General features: G+C 38.9%; 1 protein-coding gene across 2 annotated transcripts; it reads left to right on the top strand.

Annotated features, from left to right (window-relative positions):
* The first annotated feature begins 213 nt into the window (after window positions 1-213).
* ppm1f (protein phosphatase, Mg2+/Mn2+ dependent, 1F) lies at window positions 214-20,422 on the top strand. 2 transcript variants are annotated; one of them, XM_017705083.2, is made up of 8 exons: window positions 214-330; window positions 3,376-3,591; window positions 8,064-8,194; window positions 9,137-9,333; window positions 9,801-9,989; window positions 16,770-16,913; window positions 17,454-17,547; window positions 18,890-20,422. In XM_017705083.2, the coding sequence occupies exons 2-8, from the start codon at window positions 3,416-3,418 to the stop codon at window positions 19,222-19,224; spliced, it is 1,266 nt and encodes a 421-aa protein (XP_017560572.1). In that variant the 5' UTR covers window positions 214-330; window positions 3,376-3,415; the 3' UTR covers window positions 19,225-20,422. The 2 variants fall into 2 exon arrangements, with proteins under 2 accessions (XP_017560572.1, XP_037387733.1); XM_037531836.1 differs by having other exon boundaries at window positions 247-330; window positions 3,390-3,591.
* The last annotated feature ends 1,608 nt before the right edge of the window (window positions 20,423-22,030 follow it).

Here is a 22,030-nt window from a genome sequence, read left to right as displayed (position 1 = left end):
TGGAGTTGCCCTTTAAGCCTATGGAAGGAATAAAATCTCTACAGCTATTAACCAAGGGCGGCCACTGGGTGGCAGCACTTCAGGCTCAGCTCTTCTTCAACTGCTCGCTCCTTCTTGCCGCGAAGCAACAAAACAGATCTCAGAAGCATGCGGATGGTCTCCACAGGGTGGCGCCCTGAGGTACCAGTCCATCCGGTTTGCGTTGAAACTGTTTTCCGTCTCGCAAAAGACTGGCGCACACGCACACCGACTTCCTCGCGAGCCGCTTTTGTTGTGCAGCACGCGCAGGGCGTGCAGGCGAGAAGCGCTGCAGAAAAGGGGCTTTACAAGGTGCGTATCACGGCCGTGCGCTCGCGTGCACGCGCGCGGGGGTGTGTGTGAGTGTGTTGTCGTTCACGGGCGGGTCCAGTAAGGCGTTAGAGGATAGTTTTAAGGGCTTGTAAAGGCCTCTGCCCCCAACGACGCTGCACTCAGCTTGTTTCGCCAGCTTCTTGTTCGAATTTCCCCGTTCCACCTTAAATGTTACAGCAGTTACATTCTGGCGCCTGAGGGGTCATAATGTAACTGCTGCACCATTTAAGGTGGAACGGGGAAATTCGAACAAAAAGCTGACTACAGCTTCGGAGGGGGACAGACCAGCCCTCATCCTGTACTGTGTGTGTGGGTGTGTGTGGGTGGGTGGGTGACACTTCAGTAACGCTGGAAACAGCTGCAGACGTGCGGACCATCAGGTGCAGAACTCTGCAGGACTTAAAGAGGATTTCCACCGACTTTTCAAAATTTACACATAATTAAGTGGTTGAGATGTAAACAAAGCCATTCGAAGTGATTTGGTATAAAACGCTCTATTCTAGCCAAACCTGCCGAGTCAGAATCGTTCACAGTTGTTGTGATAGGAACCAGACGTCTGAAACGTTTACTGTACCTCAAAGCTCCCTCACAGAAAGCTATTAAATCATATAGTTACAACTATGCTGCCTGATGTCCGAGACATTGGTTTACTCAAGTTTTGAGTAATGTTTTGGTCTAAAACCTGTATTTATAAAAGCCAGCTATGGTGGAGCTGTACATGTAGGGCACTGTGAGGCATATTAGTCTCTGAAGAAAATGTCACTATTTTAGCATCAGTATTGCATCTAAAAACTCAAAGGACAAGTATATTCACTGGTGGTTTTATTAAGGAAATGACATGCCTATTTTTGCGTTGTAGACATTGTGACCCCCGGTTCCTATTACCACCACTGTAAAGAAATATCAGTTGGCAAGTTTCTATACAATGAACCACTTAACATCAGACCACTCTGATGTGACTAAAGCAGACAGACATTTAGAAAAATCAGTGGAATTCCCCTTTAAACTGGGCTCTTTTGTGAGTTTGTTGTTGCAGCCAAGTTGTCACTGAATGGGAAGAGACTGCAAGAGTGCAGGTACAGTATTGTGCAAAAGTGAAAAACTACCCATTATTTATTTAATCTGCTGTCAAAGCAGCCAATAGCTTATTCATTTTTCCGCACCAGTTATTCAAATAAATCTGCAGAGATATTTTTCCACACCTCCACAAGTTCAGTCTGAGAAATTGATTGCATTGATCCAAGTAATCTTAAACACAGTCAGTGATGCTGGGGTCTGGACTCTGGAATGGTCAGTCCATTAGTGTCAGAACACCAGCAGCTTCTCTGTTTGATTTGTCTATATCCTTTTCTCAGCTGCACATCCTTTCAGACTCATAGCGCTGAGTTCTCCTCTCACAGAAACATGGAAAGATGGACAGAAACACCAGTGGATTTTTTCAGATCTGAAGCAGCTTGATTTTTCTCCTCTCTCTCAAAGATGACAGCTTTATTTGTCGTTTATCTGAAGGGGACAGTTTTGGTGTGTGACGGGTCTTGCGTGGTTGTTGGGAGCCCCATTTTTCTCTGTGGCTATTAATCATTTTTAAAGTCCAGTTTTAAAATCGCCTGTTCGTTCACTTATTTTCTTTGGATTTTGCCCTTTGACTGAGCCCCTCCTCCTCACCCACTTTACTCTGATAGGATGCACCCAAGTGCCTAGTTTTGACATTGGTTTCCACAAAAACATGGGAGAGTCTTAGAAGAGACAGAGCAACTAATAGGCAGTGCAGTTGATTTGAGGTGGGCAGTGTGAAGACTTTACATTGATCCTGTTAAATTGTTCCGGTATGTTTTTTTTTCCCCAACATATTCTGAATATTGTCAGTATTTAAGGAACACTGACCAACTGCATTTTTCATTTAAAAAGAGTAGAATCAGTCTGGCTTAATTCAATTTAATCACACTCAATTTAATGTATTATGTATAACATTGTTTAAAATCATTATACTCTCAGTACTCAGTTTTTCATAGTGTGTTTAAATGTGGCACTACATATTTTTATTTATTTATTTTTTGTCAGTTCCAGCTGATAAGACCTCAGGGAACAAATGTTATGATTATATATACCAGGAAAAAGTTTCCAGTATTGGGATTTATTAAAATGAATGAATTAATTTATGTTTATCATAATTCCTGTACTTTATTTTGAACATGTTCCCCTGAGGTCCACCTATGACTTCTGTAGGTTTGAACACCAAAAACAGTCTTTCATTTTTATAAGACCTTTTTCCGACCTGTCATTATCCCTCTCTTTCCCAACAGGCTGTTTTTGGTTTACTACACCTTTTAAGACTAATATATATGTAAGTTATTTCTTTTCTGATTTGCTGCTTTGTGTTGTGCCTCATTCAAAAACAGCTCATGCTGGAACATTCCTTTAACTTCAGCATGAGTGGGCGGGGCTAAACTGCTGTGGGCTGAATAGGTGGAAATATGTAAATGTTCTGGTTTTTGTGACATCACAAAAACAATTCATTAAAAACAGGCTGTTTTACACTACTTTCCAGATATGGGCTGTACAAATGGCCAGTGAGATACGTTTTGAAACATAGTTGACAAACTACATCAATCTCTTATGAACAGATGTGAGCAATGTTTTGTTTTCTGTGATATGGGCATGATATACTCACGCCCTGCCTTACATGTGATTTGTGGAGTGCCACCATCTCTGCTAGTTATTAGACAAGGCTGAATGTACTCATCAGCACAAATGTTTGGTTTTATCCTGTTTCAAAATAAGGTACTTCATGCCCGTGTCTGTTATTGGCTAACAGTGTATTCAGAGGGGATTAGTGGGGAGGCTGGGGTATTATCAGTGTGTTAACTGTCCTGTGCCAGTTTGTTTACAGCGCAGCTTCTGTGGCTTCATTCCTTGAAGTGTAAAGAGACAGAAAGCAATTTGCAGAAGTTTGTGGGTGAGACAGACAGGGGCTCAGTCATCTTGTGAGCATTACATTTACGTTTACCTTTATTTATTTGGCAGACGCTTTCTTCCAGAGTAACCAAGGAGACAGAGGCCTGAGATGGGGACGAGAGAGCAGGACGAGGCACTGAAATTTCTGAAGAGTTTTGTGGAGGAATTTGGGAACCCGCTGTGCCCAGATGACTCGCTGCCTCTTGCCCCACTCAGCCGCAAGGTCACCCTGCAGGAGGTGACGGGAGAGAGTCTGGAGCTTGGCCTGCGGCTGCTCTCTGCCAGGTGAGTGGATCTGTGTGTGCTTTGGGAAGTGAAATTTTGTGTGCATACTTGTGCTTGCCCTCCATCCACTGAGACAAGTGAAAGTAACTTTTGTTAAACTTGTGTACACTGTCCATCAGCAGTGTTTGTGCAGTTAACCACGGGTGGCACTACACCTCCAGAATGTATTGGTTCTTCGTGGAAAAAGTGGAACTGCAACTCGGTGACAACGTTCTCTGACTGGAAAAAAAGACACTTGGGCTACTGACTGACTAACAAACAGTCTTTCGCCTCTAGCAAATGCCATGGCTATAAAATAGACATGACCCAGTTATCTCATTCATAAACTATATCAGTGTGTTTTGTAAACCTGCAGCTTTAGGGTTCCTCCAAAGTCCTTACATTACAAAGGAAAAGGAGACGCTTCGCTGGTTGACAAATTAATTAGGGCTCATAATGCTCAACTTTGCATCTGTTTACATGGACGCTCTTACTCTTCTGTAAAAGTGTCTGTTGCCTTATTGGTCAAGCCAATAAACGCAGAATTGCAACGTTTTTTTTGTTTGGGTAATGTCCCATCCCAGGCTGAAGTGGAGATTTTGATTGGCTCTCCATTTTGATATGACTTGCTTGTAGGTTATTGGCCCATGCAATTTAGGGAGAGTGTAGATTTTAAATTTTATTTTAGTTTAGTTTTTTGATGTAAGCATCTTAAATTCAATCACAAATTGGTGAGGCAACGCCCCATTACTTAAAAAAAGTAGTGGGTCAAAATCCTGCTTGCCGTCGTGGTTCCAGGAGCCATACACCTAGCTTTCTAAAGAGTATTTAATTAGGGACACTGACTGGAATCAGTAGATTTTTTTTGGTCCAAATTTTTTATTTGATCTTTTTTTTAATTTTATTTAATATGTATGATATTTTCCACTGATGAATTTAACCTACCACTTTGGCCCATTTAAGAGTAAATAAAGAGTACTTATATGAACAGTTAGGAAGAGAAAACTACCGAATCATTGTTTTGGTAAAACCTGCTCTTCATATCAAGACATGTTGAAGAAAATGATTTGTTTCAGGATCAGCATAGCTGTTGTATGCTAAGAAACGTGCAGTTTTTTTCTTACTTTGTGCAAAAGTAACAGTAAAATCAACCATTAAAGAAAACATTACAATTTGCTTTTTTGGTGAGAAATGCACTGTGTAATGACAGTAAGAGTGAACTGGAGGGACAGTTTTTTACATGTCTCTCTGTCCTGTCTCAGACCAGAGGAGGAGTCTTCAAGCATTCCTTTCGTTCCTGTGTCCTCTCCCATATCTCTTTCCCTCTATCTCTCTCTCTCACTCATGCGGGGGAGGTTTACTGAGGTTTACCATCAACCCTAACACTAGTTCAAACTTGCCCCTCTTGGGAATGTTCCTGAACATTTCTGTCTGCTCCTGGCACCAGTAATGCAAAAGCACTCCTTTTATATAAAGGACAGCTTTTAGAATGATTGACTGTTTTTCTGACGCTGCGTTTGGAATGGTTGACTTGTTAACTCATTCACAATTCATTACATAGCATTTGCTGTGTAATGAACTGGTTGGGGGAAAACCAGAAGATTTGTCATTGAGTATTCTTATACTACAGCATAGCTGACAGACTGTATGGTGGTCTGCCTTCCCCTGAGACGGACAGAAGAAACCGTTTATTAATGGTGATTATTTAATTCATGAAAAGCTTAAAAACCATTAATAAGCAGTTATAACACATAAATAAATAGGGCAGCGGTGACCTGTCGCTTGCCAAATAGCAAACCCACATTATTGTATGCTGTTAAACCTCAGATCTTGCTGGTTACTTATCTTACATTGTCTTCTCCATCAATCAGCATTAAACCTGTCAGCTTCATCAGATTTTCATCAATTATAACAACTTACCATCTGCCTTTTTTATTTGTCTGTTAAAATGCCTTATTAATGATTTTTGAAGTGTAAATGGCCTAATTAATAACCATTAATGAGCTACTTTTAAACCATTCATAAACTCTTCAGAAGGACAGTCTTATTATAAAATTGTACCATATGTTTTTAATGTATATTAAAATTAAGAATTTTTTTTCCTTGTGTAAAGTTACCACTTCAGAAACACAGATACAAGGATTTGTTTTGGCAGCAATGGTACTCTGCATGTATATAGCACATAAGTAAACTTTGGAACAATAGAACAAGTTCTTAACAAAGCTTAGTATACTTAAAATATTTATTTTATTCATAGCAGTGTGCCTTTAATTGTGACCGTTTCAATGTAAAGATGAAGATTTGTCCAGACACTTTAAAATGGCTGGCACTCTATATAGTGTAATCTGTCTATTTGTGTCTCTCTCTCTCTGGGTGCATTCCTCAGGGCAGACTTCCTGTCCACGGAAAAACGAAAAGACCATTGTTCTACCTACTTCCTTTTGATCAGAGTTCATTTCCTCTTCACGTAGCGCAGTAGCTCTACACAGACCAGATGTATCAGCTTCAGTTTATGTTATGACTCCAAATATATCTTGTAGCTCATGATACAGTTCATTCCACAGGCCTTCCAGACTAGAAGTGGATGGTACAGCAGTTTTTAGGAGTAACACAGTTGAAAAGTTGGCTGGGTCTCATTTCCTGATGCCATGATGATGTAATCAGCTGTAGAAGACCCCATCCCTTTATCTCTGTCTGCTCCTCTGTCATCATAAATTCTTTTAATCCGCTTCGGCTTTTCCTGTAGCCTGAGTACAATGCGGTGGTATTCGCTACAGCCCTATGACACAATTCTGTTTCTACAGATTTGAAATATGCCAAGTGTTGCAGTTTGACACATTGCAGTCTGTTGTATTTGACTGCAAACTCTTCTTCTGAGGAAAAAAAAAACTTTGTTTTATCTAAAGAAACTTGCAGTTTGTTTGTTTGCACTACACATATACACCAGTTTGAAATCGTGCTATATAAACTTATTATTTTTGGCCAGTAATGATGCAATGTGGATTTAAATCTTCCAAACTGTTTGCTAAAAGGGTTATTTTTTATGTTTTTAGTAATTTTTCTTAGTAAAAAATCAGGAATTCAATGAATAAGAAATCAATAAAATACAAAACAAATACTCTCTATATTGTATTTGTTTATTTGCATTAGTTTTTGTTACATTATCTGCCCTGAGATTTTATCTGCACTTTTGAAATATTATGAATTGGATATTTTAGGACAGAGGTCTTTGTTTTTAATTCATTATCATGATTCATCATAGTATCTAACTTGCATCATGATTCAGTGCCATATACTATTTACTGAAGTAGCCTAGTATGTATATCAACATCTTATACAATCAACAACTGAATGTCAAATTAAATAAAGTACAGTTCAGTCATATTTCAACAACATAGTTTTCTCTTTTTAGAACACGTCATTTGAAATAACTCTGACTGACTTTCTTCTCTGACTACTGTTTCTCACCTCGTCCCTCCCCCTTGTGTGGGTCACTCGCTCGAGTCTCAGTGCGCATACTAATGCGCAGATCTGATTGGCTGAGTAGCGTCATGTGTGATATTTACAATCCATGCGGTTGGTCTGCGAGTCTCCGGGGCTGCTAAAGCCATAACATAAAGGCTAGAAAAGTTACGTCAGTCAAAATGGGACCACCTCGTCGAAGTTAAATAAAAATTTTAAAAATCGTTTATTGGTTATAGGTCCAGGTCCAGATAGGACAGCATCTGGGTTTGGACTCAGACCACGGACTCAGACCGCGATGAGTCCAAATTCTGAAATTGATTATGAAAATGCTAAGACACATTTCATATTTTCCCACTTCTAATAGATACATAGAAGACAGTGTGTTAATGGTTTATAGTGAATTATAATGATGTTTTATAATATATTTTCTATGTGCAGATCCATGTGTAAAATTAACATGTAAATTTTATAGTCCAGATGATGATGCTGAGAAGACTTTTCTTTCTGTTAAGTCAATCTTCACAGTTCTGTTTTTTCTCAAAAAATCTGCAAGCCCCCTAATGGCTATTCTGCCGGCCATGAAAAATTAACTTGCCAGATATTGTTATTAAGATATGCAATAAAGCAGTTTAATTACAAATATCATTATATTTTTATCAAAATATTCAAAAATGGATCTCCAAATCAGACTGAACTTACATCATGTGAAAAGGGCTTAAGTACAACAGTGACCCATTTTGGAAGCATAATTTGAAGTCAGAGGTAATAAATATTTTATATATATATATATATATATATATATATATATATATATCATGGTATCACAATATTGCAATACTAGGCTTATCACAAAACTTTAAATATCTCAATAGAATCAGATAATGACTCAGGTACTGTGATAACTTTGTGTTTTTTGCTTCTGGTCATTCCAAACCCTATAGGATGCGCACATCTACAACATTGTTATGTCTGTAAAGAATGTGTGTAAAGAATTATCTCCATCTATGGTGGTCTGTTGAATTGTATAGGCACGGCCCCTCCTGGTTGAGTGCGTCAATGTGCCGCGCTGCGGTCAGTGAGCTTCTGAAAGCTGACCTTTCACCTTTCCACTGCCCCAAAGACCCCGAGCAGCAGCCAGATGACGAACCAGAAGTAGTTTGTGAGTGGAACACTGATAAATATTTTCTTTTTTTGCCACACATTTTGATTGATTTATCATTGCTTTCAAAGTAGGACCTGTGTTTTTGTGTTATGAGTAGATTTTTATAAATTTTTAAACTACAAATTGTCATACACTAATGCATCAATCTGGATTCAAAAGGAAGGTGATGTGATCTCTAATTAATCTAACTTTGCTGTCCTCTGGTGTTCACATGGGATACTGCTACCTAAAGGTTCAAAGTGAATGTTTTACTATAAAAAACCTCTTGGGGAAAAGAACAGCCTGTGCTTGAGAGGAACTTGCCAAGAGCACTGCTTTTGCTTACTTTGCTTAATTATAAAAGAGCGGAATATCATTTTCTGATCTGGTAACCCTGCTGCTGGTTGTATTTGTATGTGTATTTAGGGACCTTATGTCCAAAAGTATCCCCTTCTTCTTAGTGAATTCAGCTATTCAGCCATTCAGTGGAGCACATACAGCTTGTTTAGTCTCCAGAGAAAAGATTGCAGTTTCCAATAGATTGGGACATTCTGGAGCAGCTGTGCATGACTCTAACATCACCATGGGCAATGCCAGCATCCGGTTCAAGGCTATAAAGCCCCACAGCACTAGGCTGTGAAACAGCATCTTTTTTTGAGTTGGTGTAACATTTATGATTCAGCACTAATCATCCAACATCAGTGCATGACCTCACTAATGCTCTGTGTGGCTGAATGCAATCAAAACCATACTGTTACATTCCAAAATTAAGTGTAAAGCCTTCTCAGAAGAGTAGAGGCTGTTATTGCAGCAAAAAGGACATAAACTCCCAAAAAATACCCTTGACTTAAGAAGACTTATTGGATGAGCAGGTGTCTATAGACTTTTGGACATAGTGTTTTTAAGATTTGAGTGTTTTTTTTTTTTTTAACATCTTTGGTTTTCTGACCTTGTCTGCAGTGCTACAGTCAGAGCATGTGCAACGCCTGTTTATCAACAAGCTGAGAGAAGTTGCCCTGGCCTGGCAGAAACAGCTGCCCAGTCTGGTTCCTCACTCCTCCCACCTCTGCTCTGTCCACGCCATTCGGAACACTCGGAGAAAAATGGAAGATCGCCATGTGATACTGAGAGAATTTAACCAGCTCTTAGGTTTACAGGTGAGGCCTTTAGGCTTAGTCTTAAATACTCTGTTAGTTTTTATCCCCTACATACTTGCTAGGTATACAAAAGTTAAAGAGCCTTGTTTCCACTTCGGTACCACTGTAAAATAAGACTACCATAAAGCGTTTATGAATCATTTAAAAGTGTATTTATTAAGGAGTACTAAATCAATAATAAGCAACTTAAAAATCATTAATAAGCAATTATAATGCTTAATGAACAGGGCAAGAGTAAGGTTTAATAGCTGATGAACATGAGCATCTGATGAAGCTGAAAGGTTTCATGTTGACTGATGGAGAAGAGAAAATAAAATCAGTAACAAGCAACAGCAGAGTTTTAACAGTGTTGATGAATGTGGACGTGTGTGAACACTTTCTTGGCCAAAATAAAATTATACCCCCAGTGTAATTTCTGCTTTAATCTAATCAGAGTAGGTGGTAACCTATTCGTTCTCCTCATATAGGACGGTGTGGAGCGTGAGTACTATGCTGTTTTTGATGGACATGGAGGTGTGGACGCTGCCACATATGCTGCTACTCACTTGCATGTCATGCTCAGCCAACAGGAGACCCTAAAGAGTGACACCGCAACAGCCTTCAAAAACACATTCATACAAACAGACGACATGTTCAAGATCAAAGCCAAAAGAGAGGTAGGATTGGGAGACAGCACTGTGGCACTGTGGCTTTTGTCCTGTTCCAACTGTCTTGAAGTATCATGTTGATATACACTGTATTTCCAAGAGTATTCACTCACACATCCAAGTTATTAAATTCAGGTTCCAATCACTTCCATGGCCACAGGTGCATAAAACAAAGCACCTAGGCCTGCAGACTGCTTTTACAAACATTAGTGAAAGAATGGGTCGCTCTCAGGAGCTCAGTGAATTCCAGCGTGGTACCGTGATCGGACGCCACCTGTGGAACAAGTCCAGTCATGAAATTTCCTCACTACTAAATATTCAAGAGTCAACTGTCAGTGGGATTATATATATACAGCAACTCAGCATTTATGAATCATTTAAAAATGATTTAGTAAAGACTACTAAATCAGTCAAGCACCTTAATCATTAATAAGCAATTATGCTTAATGGACAAGGGCAAGAGTAAGGTTTAATATTTGATGAATATGAGCATCTGATGAAGCTGAAAGGTTTCTGACTGATGGAGAAGAGAAAATAAAATCAGTAACAAGCAACAGCGGAGTTTTAACAGTGTTGATGAATGTGGGCTCACTATTTGGCAGGCGGCTGGTCAGTGTTGCCATTTTCGTGTGTTATGAAATTATTATTTGAGAAAGTGGGTTTTTAAGGAATTTCCAACTTTTGCTTAACATGCTAACAAAGTAACCATCATTTAAAGCCATTGTGGAATATTGATAGATCCACACAATCGTGAGAAGCTTTATCATTCTGCTGATCTCAGGACACTGACCTGTTATATAAAAACAACAGAGCACTCGGTTTCACTGCAGATATCACACCTGATATGATCTGCCGAACTCGCCTTCAGCTCATGTTTGAAACCGAGTCACAGCCCCTCTTGTGTTTGGTTGTTCAGTCATTGTGTTTACATGAGGATATTTCATAACAGGTGTAATCATGTATGTATCAGCATTATGAGTGTGACAGAAGGATAGCAGCAAGAGTATAAGGGAAGGTTTACAAGACAGTAGTGCGTCCTATGATGTATGGTTTGGAGACTGTGGCTCTGTGTAAAAGACAGGAGGCTGAGCTGGAGGTGGCGGAGATGAAGATGCTGAGATTTTCATTGGGAGTGACAAGGATGGACAAGATTAGAAATGAGCAGATCAGAGGGACAGTGAAGGTGGAGCAGTTTGGAGATAAAGCCAGAGAGGCCAGGTTGAGATGGTTTGGACATGTGTTGAGGAGGAATAGGGGATATATTGGGCAAAGAATGTTGGAGATGGAGCTGCCGGGTAGAAGGAGAAGAGGTAGACCTCAGAGAAGGTTTATGGATGTAGTGAAGGTGGACATGGAGATGGTTGGTGTGAAAGTAGAGGAGGCAGTGGATAGGGCAAGATGGAGGCAGATGATCCGCTGTGGCGACCCCTAAAGGGAACAGCTGAAAGAAGAAGAAGATGTATGTGTCAGCATTGGGCTATAAGTGGTGCTAGTTGATTTTTCAATCATGTCTTATATGACTGAGGTTCGCTAAAAATAAAGAACAAAAACCAAACTGAAGTCCCTTAAGAAGTAACCAACCATCATTAAACAGCTGTTAATTGTTAACTGTCTGTTAAACAAATCCTGTGTTATAACTCTTGTTTTATGTAAACCGAGGGTCTGACAACTAAAACCAAAAAGTCGATGAAATGGACTGCAGTGATCGGCTTGCTGAAGGGTCTATACGCTAAAGTTATAAAATTACATTTGCCCCTCATTACTAGTCCAAGTTTAAACAAACCTAAACGGATTGACTGGAGCTAGCTTAAAAGCTGTTGCTGTCCACCACGTCCTTCTTTGTAATTTTCACACCTGTATGTGACTTCCTCTCACTGAGGTGGCCCACACTTTCTTCATGAGAACATGGACCAAATAGGTGTCTGTCTTAATGCTTGGGGATGTTTGCATTTAACATAAAACATTGCTTTAGTCCTCTGAAAGGTCTATCTAGTGCAACTGATTCCAGATCATTCCTCAAGTTGAATGATAATCCCACTTATTCAGATATGATGTTTGCTGTTTGTTAAACTGATCTTTATATATATATATATATATATATATATATATATATATATATATATATATATATATATATATAATTTTGATCATTTATTTGAAAGTTATAGGTTAATCATTCACTATCCTAGTTTAATTAATCCAGACAATACATCAATTCTGTTTCTACTGTGACACTAAACACTATGTGATTTAAATGTGCTTATTAAGTTATTATGATTATCCTATGATTAAAGCTAATTATTAAATCATTACGATTATGATGTGATTAAAAGTGCTCAGTGTTCTGAGTAGTACATGGGAGTTATGAAGCTTCTTACAGACTTGGGACAAAAATAGACCAACTGTTCAGCAGGTTTCCTCTTATTGTCACAGGTGCATGCCACATGTGGAAAGTTCTGATAATGTTTGTTTCTTTTTCTCAGAAAATTTCCTACAGTGTAACATATATACAGACAAATACTAACGCTGTGGATACGTGTTCGGTAAGAAGCTTTCTGCATTGCTGCAGGTAGAGAGATTAGTCAGCATGGTTGCGCAGTTTTAATGTGGGCACTGTAGGAGTTCAGTGTGATGGCTGTTGAGAGGCTCTTTCGCAGAGAGAAAGTTGCATGAGTGGCTTCACTTTTAGTCACTCGGTGGAGAGAGATGCGTTGGTTGTTTTTGATTTATTCTTCACTTCCCCCACTTTTATTTTTGTTTCTGAGAACAGATGACCATGATGCTGCAAAGAGCAAGAGTTATGATTGATCCTCATAGCAGAGAGAAACTGATCTGACAGTGTTTTTATGTTGAATCTGGCAGTCTGCGTGTGTTTGTATGTCACTGTTTTTCAGCTCTGGTTCTGGAGTACCTTGCATTTCATGTTTTCGTTGCTCTAACAAACTTAATAATAGGGCCCAACTGATGTGCGCATGTTGCAGTCAATATCGGTTTTAAGAGCCTTAAAATTTTGATAACCAATATTTGTTTCTGTTAATTCTGTTAATCAGTTCTCATCTTAGAACATTATCTTGTTTTATGTTATAATGTGTTATTCTCATGCTAAATGTTAGATTTGGATACATTTGATGTTTTGTGATTTTAATTATGATGCCGTTTGTGTTTCAAACTGACCAATTCAGACTGGATTGCCGTCATGCAATTAAATAGGATAAGATACTTAATGTGCTCCCAGGTAGCACCATCATTTAAGGTTTTGAATCCTGGTTATACGACGACCAAAAATGTCAGTAATTATAGGCACGTTATCAGTATTCATTTTGCTGATACCGTCAAAATCGGCCATCAGACAATGGGTGTATTGTTTGAGCTCTCTTAGCTTTTTTCAGCTGGGCAATACGGTGCAGGATAGAGCTGAGCATTGTGACAGTATTTATTATTTTTTGTGAATATATATTGTTTTTTGCAAACATTCACTCATTTTGAATTTGATGCCTGCAACACGTTCCAAAGAAGTTGGGACAGGGGCAACAAAAGACTGGGAAAGTTGAGGAATGCTCAAAAAACACCTGTTTGGAACATTCGACAGGTGAACAGGTGAGTGTCATGATTGGGTATAAAGGGAGCATCCCTGAAAGGCTCAGTCATTCACAAGCAAGGATGGGGTGAGGTTCACCACTTTGTGAGCAACATTGTTGAGAACAATGTTTCTATGCTTCATGCAATTGCAAGGAATTTAGGGATTTCATCATCTACAATCCATAATATCATCAAAAGATTCAGAGAATCTGGAGAAATCTCTGCAAGTAAGCGGCAAGGCAGAAAACCAACATTGAATGCCTGTGACCTTCGATCCCTCAGGCGGCACTGCACTAAAAACCGACATCATTCCTTAATGGATATTACCACATGGGCTCAGGAACACTTCAGAAAACCACTGTCAGTGAACACAGTTCGTCGCTCCATCTACAAGTGCAAGTTAAAACTCTGCCATGCAAAGCGAAGCCATATATCAACAACACCCAGAAACGCCGCCGGCTTCTCTGGGCCCGAGCTCATCTGAGATGGACTGACGCAAAGTGGAAAAGTGTCCGGTGGTCTGACGAGTCCACATTTCAAACTGTTTTTGGAAATCATGGACGTCGTGTCCTCCGGCCCAAAGAGGAAAAGGACTGTCTGGATTGTTATCAACACAAAGTTTAAAAGCCCGCATCTCTGATGGTGTGGGGGTGTGTTAGTGCCCATGGCATGGGTAACTTGCACATCTGTGAAGGCACCATTAATGCTGAAAGGTACATACAGGTTTTGGAGCAACATCTGCTGCCATCCAAGCAACGTCTTTTTCAGGGACATCCCTGCTTATTTCAGCAAGACGATGCCAAGTCACATTCTGCACATGTTACAACAGCGTGGCTTCATAGTTAAAGAGTGCGGGTACTAGGCTGGCCTGCCTGCAGTAGCCAGACCTGTCTCCCATTGAAAATGTGTGGCGCATTATGAAGCGCAAAATAGGACAACGGAGACCCCGGACTGTTGAGCAACTGAAGTTGTACATCAAGCAAGAATGAGAGAGAATTCCACCTACAAAGCTTCAACAATCAGTGTCCTCAGTTCCCAAACGCTTAGTGAGTGCTGTTAAAAGGAAAGGTGATGTAACACAGTGGTAAACACGCCCCTGTCCCAACTTCTTTGGAACGTGTTGCAGGCATCAAATTCAAAATGAGTGAATATTTGCAAAAAACAATAAAGTGTATCCATTTGAACATTAAATATCTTGTCTTTGTAGTGTATTCAATTGAATATAGGTCAAAAAGGATTTGCAAATCATCGTATTCTGTTTTTATTTGTTTTACACAACGTCCCAACTTCACTGGAATTGGGGTTGTACACTGACCAGCTGCATGCTTCATTTTAAAGAGAGCATAAATTAGGTTGGTTTAATTGAATTTAGTACTGTGAAGTATTTGAAATGTTAAGTATCATTTGTATCAATGAGACAAAATACTGACCTGTCAATTCTGTCAAACATCAAAAATAAGTTAGTTACTCAGCTGCTAGGAAATAGATAAGTCTATTTCAAGTCATGCCTCAAGTCATGCCTTTTAACCCTCCATGAAGCTGAAGTCAGCTTCTTTTTCGCCAGCTGCTTGTTCGGATTTTCCCGTTCCACCTTAAATGGAGCAGCATTTCAGTATGTGACTGCTGCACCATTTAAGGTGGAACGGAAAAAGTCAAACAAAAAACTGGCGAATATTCCAAGAAAGTGTTCTCAGAAAAATGTTGCCAGCATTAAAATAATAATTAGAATATTTTGATAGCCTAAATCATCTTATCAGGGGGTCAGCAGTGATATTAACTCTGTACTGAATTAGCCTGAGCGCAGGCAGGTTTGTACAGCTTTTCAAATTGAGCTTTGAACAGAATGGAAAGATGTATTGTGTTTCGGTGAGGATCAGATGCAGAACAGAGAACTGCATGGAAACCCGCTTTTTTGTTCTGACTTCTTTTCATCTGCCCTCAGTTTGTACGTGGAGATGTACATTAACAAAACCTGATTAAGGAGGCTGCCGGTCTAATGAAATCAACTCATTGCACAGTAGTTTTATCTTACCTGTAGTAATATTCACTCTTTAACAACTTTGTAATTCAGGGGATCCAGTGATATTCGAGAGAAGAATGTTCACAGGACAAAAACGTATCAGGTTCTGAACATTTTTATTTAACACGGGGTGCAATAGAGACGATTTTTCGAAACCCTATTAATTCTGAGAGAAATCTGGCTCAGACCCGGAGTTCCTAATATGTAACTAAAGCCCAGCAGGGAGTAGCTGAACTTTACCCTCATCTCTATCACTGTAGACTGGCAGGATCGCTTACAGAGCACCGCTAGTACCCTGTTAATGAAGTAATGCTCTTTTTATTTGAGGGTCGTCAACAAGGAGATTTCAACTACCACCCCTTGTAACTCAGTTCCAAGGAGCAAGGTGACACTCAAAAACAAGGGGTAGGGATAAAAATAAGAAATGGAATCGAGCCTTTGACTTGATACCAATTCCTGAACAATATCTTTTAAATAGACCACTGTAGTCGTGTCGTCATTTTGTAGTTGGCCATGCTCTTATTCCCATTTAGGGAATCATCTACCTTCAAAGAGGAGGGATATGACCGTTTTTATTGCCCACCCTAATTCTTCTGTGATATGAAGCTGAAATCAGCTGGTCGCTAGCTTCTTGTTTGAATTTTCCCGTTCCACCTTAAATGGTGCAGCAATTGTGATGCCTGATGCGCCATAATGTATTTGTGTAACCATTTAAGGTGACATCAGCATAAATCTAGCAACTTCTATGCTTGTTATGAAGAAAAGAACCATAATACATTTGAAGACATTAAACTAAGCTAATAAAGTGGTTATTTTTTTAAACAGAGCAAATACTCATATCTGTGTGTTTGTTTCTCATAACAGTACATTGGAAGTGTGCCTCTGAAAAACCTCTGTGTGGAGGTTATGTAGCCTTAACGCTTTGCCCTAACCCTCTATCTCAACAAAAATCAGGACACCTTAGCTATAGATGTGAATGTGCTAAATGGAGAATAAGGGCTGAATGTAGGGGTCAAGGGGTGAAGTGGGACTGTGCCGAAGTATTTCCACTGGTGTTGGTACAAAACATTGTGAGTGGTACCCAGCCCCAGTAATATGTGTTACAGAGGTTCTTCAGGACCAGGTTTGGGAACACAGTTGTATGGGTACGGTCCATGTTCTAACTTTTCCGCATGTGATTCTGTCTGCAGCGCATACGCAGTGGCAGCACAGGTGTGGCCGTGTTGCTGTCTGCCGACTGGCTGACAGTGGCCTGGCTGGGAGACTCTCAGGCCATGTTAGTGAGACGAGGTGAGCCCGTCATCCTGATGGACCCCCACAAACCTGAGAGAGAGGTACGACACATACTAATCTCACAGGCCACAACAGGGCTGCAGGAATTTATTTAAAATGGCCATTAAAAGAAAGGCTGTATGAAGAATCTAATTTTGAGGTGTCCATAGTTTTGCTTCTTTAGTTCTGAACTGGAGCTACGAGGCTATTGCCTCTAACAAAAGCGCATTAGAGATGCACAATTGGACTCCACAAAGAATGACAGATGTTTTGCTCCAAACACGCATTCAGCAAAAAGCCAGTTCTCTATTCTACTCTTTTAAGCTCTTCTTTTAAGAGTATAAGCAGTTATTTGTAGTAACTACTAGGATTATATTATGACTGTGATGATTCATTTTGATTAATAATGACTGGTGCATTTCATAGCACACTCCTGAATAAACAGCTATGATGTATGATTAAATCATTATCCCGTCTTTGTTCAGCTCAGCACAGACATCCGAGAGATTTAGTAGACACTACATTACGTGCTTATTACTGACCTCTAAGTAGTGATTAAAGTGTCCCTGGTTATCTGTCCTCCCACCCGCCTCTCTATCTAGGATGAGAAGCAAAGAATAGAGGACCTGGGAGGGTGTATTGCTTTCATGGGCTGCTGGCGTGTTAATGGAACATATGCTGTTTCCAGGGCAATTGGTGAGTAAGTTTCCTGTTCGGAATAGGAGAATGACAACTTTTTTTTTCTTTTTCCGTACTGCCAGGAGTTTCTCAGTAATTATTCTTGGTTGCTGGTGAAGTGTTGGATTCAGTACCCAAATTACTCATCATCGCTCCTGTTTTCTTATAAGAATTATAAGAATAAGACTCATTTCTTTTAAACCTATTTAAGAGGCATTTTCAGATCATATGTTCTTTCTTTGGTTATTGGACTAATGATATTACTTTGATTGTTCACTTGTATTTATGCACTGCACATCAAAAGTTTGAGGTGGCTCAATTAGAAATGTTTGATTTTAACTATTACTATTCAGATAAGTAAAAAAATGCAAAGGTTTTGTTTGCATAAAACAGCTATTTGCTAATAATTTTGGAAATTTTTAGCTTCAATAATCGGCTTCATGTTTAAGTATCTTCCTCAGTACAAAGAGTAAATTCATGCTTTGCTGTTTTTTGGCAAACTATTGTCAAAAGCACCTACTGAAATGCTCTTGACTCAAAGGTGATTCCTTTTACTCTAAATGTAGTAAGACAGAACCTCATCTCTCCAAAAAGGTAACTTTACAGGACAATGGGGAAAAGTTTTTGACTTTTAATAGAAGTAAATGGAGACATCATTTTTCCAAGTAATTTTAAACCACTTCTGTTAGTCCGTTTATCATGACAATTTGATACTACATAAAGGGCAAGTGCCCTTTTCAAATTAGCTCAAGAAACGGAAAATGACATACAAGATTTCTTATAGATATTTGTGTAAGAATGCCACTTGCCTTGATCTAACACTTGCCTGAAATGTCTGTTCTCTATAAAAACTGACACATTTCAGACAGATTTGGACACAATTCAGGCTTCAACTTGGCCACAACTACTTTTTTGCAGCTGTGAGGCTTTTGTGCTTCTGTTTATGTGAGGTTTGAGTGAGATCACAGTAAGGGGTGAAAATGTTTTGATGTTTTAATTAGAATTTAGCTGTTTTATTTATTAATTCATTAAAAGAAAAATATATGCATTCATATACACAATATCTGTAGCTAGGTGTCTGAATTGTATTTATTTCAAATTGGCTTTATCTTTTATTGCCTTTCAGAAGTCTTGGGTATCTTGTATTAATATTAATAATTGTTATTTTGTTTTCATGTTAATAACTGGCACATAAATGAATAATTTGTTTGGGATGGATTTGATTACCACTTTTCAAATAACTTTTTCAGCTTCCTACAAATAATTAGAAATGTAGAGTAATAGTATCATATGTATACATGAATCAGTAAGAAAGTTGGTTTTATAGAATTAAAACCCTCTTTCTCTTTGTCTCTCTCAGGTGATTTTGATCAGAAGCCGTATGTCTCCAATGCAGCAGACTGCTCCTCGGTTCAGCTGAGCGGGGAGGAGGACTATATCCTACTGGCCTGTGATGGTTTTTTTGACGTAGTGCAGCCAGTGGAGGTTCCTGGGCTGGTGCTGGAGGCCCTGAGGGAGACAGGTGGCTCCGGGACGGAGGCTGCTCAAAGCCTGGTGAATCAGGCCAAAGCTGCGGGCTCCAGTGACAACATCACCGTCCTGCTGGTGTTTCTGCGGGAACCACAGAAACTGTTGCTTTCAGAAATGGGCTCGGGAACAGGGGGAGAGGCACGGGGCCAAGCACCACAAAATTGAGGGAAAGAGAGAAGGACTGGAGCATGGAAGCAGACCACTGGAGGGCCCTCTCAGCTTCCTAATGGCTGTGATGCCTGGATTTATTGAGTCTTATGGCAGTGGCGCATTGTGTTGCTCAGTATAATACTTTTTCAATGAGGTCATCCAAAAAAATTATATGACATAAATGTGGTTTTATCCACTGAAGAAAACTGTCATTATTGGTGAGCAGTATTTTTTTTTTTTTTTTTTTTTTTAATTATGTCATGATGCTTTTTTTTTGTAACGCTGAACACCTTGTTTCTTTATACTGGCTTTTAAAGCAGCATTCTTTAAGATTTTTCATTCTTTTAATTAAGAGCAGAAGAGTGGAGTTGATGTTTAAAATCTTATAGGGTGCTGCTTTAAATCAGGCATTCCCAAAGATATTTTGATCTGCTTGCCTTGTTTTTTTGTTTTTGTTATTTTTTTTTTTTTTACACGTTTTCTGATTTACAGGTGCTGAATCTCAAAAAGGATGTGAAAACAAGTCATGTTTTATAGGTCTTCTAGGGATCACTGTTCACTGTGATAAAGGGATTCTTGTGCTATTGTCACCAACATGGTGTGAGCGGGGTCCAGTCAGTTGACCTTTCCATGATCTGCCCACAAATGTGCTGTAGATTGGACAAAATTACAGAGCATTGACAAAAGAAAACTAAGTCAGTCTAATAAGAAACTGTAGCAAACAGTAAATGAAAAGGAATGTTTTGTTTATTTTGTGTATTTGAAGAATGTTAACATTAGCTTTGATGTGATTTTCATAGCATTTTATAACATGTTAAACTGGAAACTCACGCAGTGAATCTAAAGTCCACCCTTCACTCTGATGAGATAAATTGAATTTTAGGCCAGTTTTCTGTAAAACTGGTCCAATGTCACAACTGTCACTACAAAAGTGTGCGTTTGTGGGTGGAGCATGGATAATCCAAGTGGCGCTAACTGGCACCTGGCTTTCATTCATTATTAGCAACATTAGGAAACTGCAGAGGTTATGGTGACGAGCCACTGTTTGTCCATTTTCCAATAGGATGTTTCCTGTTATTTGTGACTGTTACAAAGCAGTGTGAACTTAAGGGCACACCCATCTTAAATATATGACTGTTAATCTGGTCAAAGCAATGTGCTTTGTAAATGAAATATTCATAAAGCTTCATCTACTTGAGGCAATGTTGGTCAATCTTTCTGCAGTTTCATTATTTCTTTCGTAATGTTTTAATGTGCATTTGTGGCAGAACCGTTTCTGTGCCAAAACAAAATATGCATGTGACTAACTTAGTCAAGAACTGTCTTCTTCAGTACTTAACTTTCTTAAAAAGGTGAACAATGTGCTTTATATCCATATTTGGTATGCATAGTATTCTCCGGTCTTAACACAATCTTTTTTTCCCTCGTTCTTTATATCGGATCTTGGTGCCTTTCTTTAAAGCAGTGTTAATAATGGTTGTTGTGCAGCTCAGCCCAGTTTTCATAATACAAATTAAGCCTAGTAAGCTCTGTAGGGCTTTTTTCATACAGGCAGGTCTGTCGGATCTAAGCATAAATGGCAATTTTTTACAGTCTGAATGCCAAAAAACCCACGGGCCCACAGTATTTTTCCCCACGGGCTTTCAAGTCTGGTTCAAATTCTGTAGACATATAACTCCGTTTGACCCATCAGATCAGACGTCTCGTGTTACTAAGGCTGTTGCTAAAAAAAAAGTATATCTGTATCATTACTGTTACTTTGATTTTATTACTGATTTAAATACTGATTCCTGAGTGATGCATTTTCAATTTTTCAAGTTTTTTTTATTTTTTTATTTTTTATGCCTATTGGTACTAACATTTATTTCAGAGTTAATTTCAGACTTGCTACAAATTTCCCGTTTAAAATGTCATGCTGGAAGCGGGAATATTTGACTCTAAAGGACTAAGAACTAATCAAGACGTGTAGATGTTAATGTAGTATAATAAATATATACTAGATATAAATATAATACAGTCAGTCAGTGGTCTGCAAAAGTCTGGGCATCCTATTTAAATTAAATGTTTTAATTGATTTTCTAAGTAAAAATAAGTTCTCTCCATAGAGGCACATTTCTGCATAATTAAATACACAATTACTTTTTGCTTAATTTAACATATTGGGGGAAAAAATAAAACTAAATGTGGCTTGTGGTCAATGGCATATTTTACATATATATTTTTTTTCAATACGTTAAACTCGGCAAATAGGAATTGTGCACAACAATGTGGAGATATCTAAAGAGAACAAACTTAAATATAGAGGATGTTTATACTTATTATCACTTAGAAAATCAACAAAATGTGTAATTTGACTAGGGCTATTCAAACATTGCGTATAACTATAGCTTTTGAAATTCAATGACGATTCATAGCCCTAGCAGCACTTCTTGACTCCAGAATGTGCAACAAAAGTCATTCATTTGCACCGCCTTAGTTGTCAAATGCCTTCACCATTACTATGACTGAGTGTGTATATGCATGCAACTGTGACTGCAATCTGACCATACAGATTGCTTTTAGCTTGCTAGTGTGGACACACTAAAAAAAAAAAAATAATAAAAATAAGGTTTAAGAAACAAATCCCAACTGCCCTGATATGTGAACAAAGCCTTACTAATTCAATTATTTCAGAACTGGGCTTAGTCTGTGTCTGAAAAACTGTCCACACATATATGTTTCTAAAGGGGAGTGTGTGTGTGTGTGAGATGAGAGGGTGTTATATTAACTCACAGCCAGGCTTGCTGCAGGGCCACGGGTCCTGCATGCGGTTGGCTGTCTC

Source organism: Pygocentrus nattereri, chromosome 20 (genome assembly GCF_015220715.1).
Source record: "Pygocentrus nattereri isolate fPygNat1 chromosome 20, fPygNat1.pri, whole genome shotgun sequence".
Lineage (NCBI taxonomy): Eukaryota > Metazoa > Chordata > Actinopteri > Characiformes > Serrasalmidae > Pygocentrus > Pygocentrus nattereri.
This window is presented reverse-complemented; position numbering and strand designations above follow the sequence as displayed.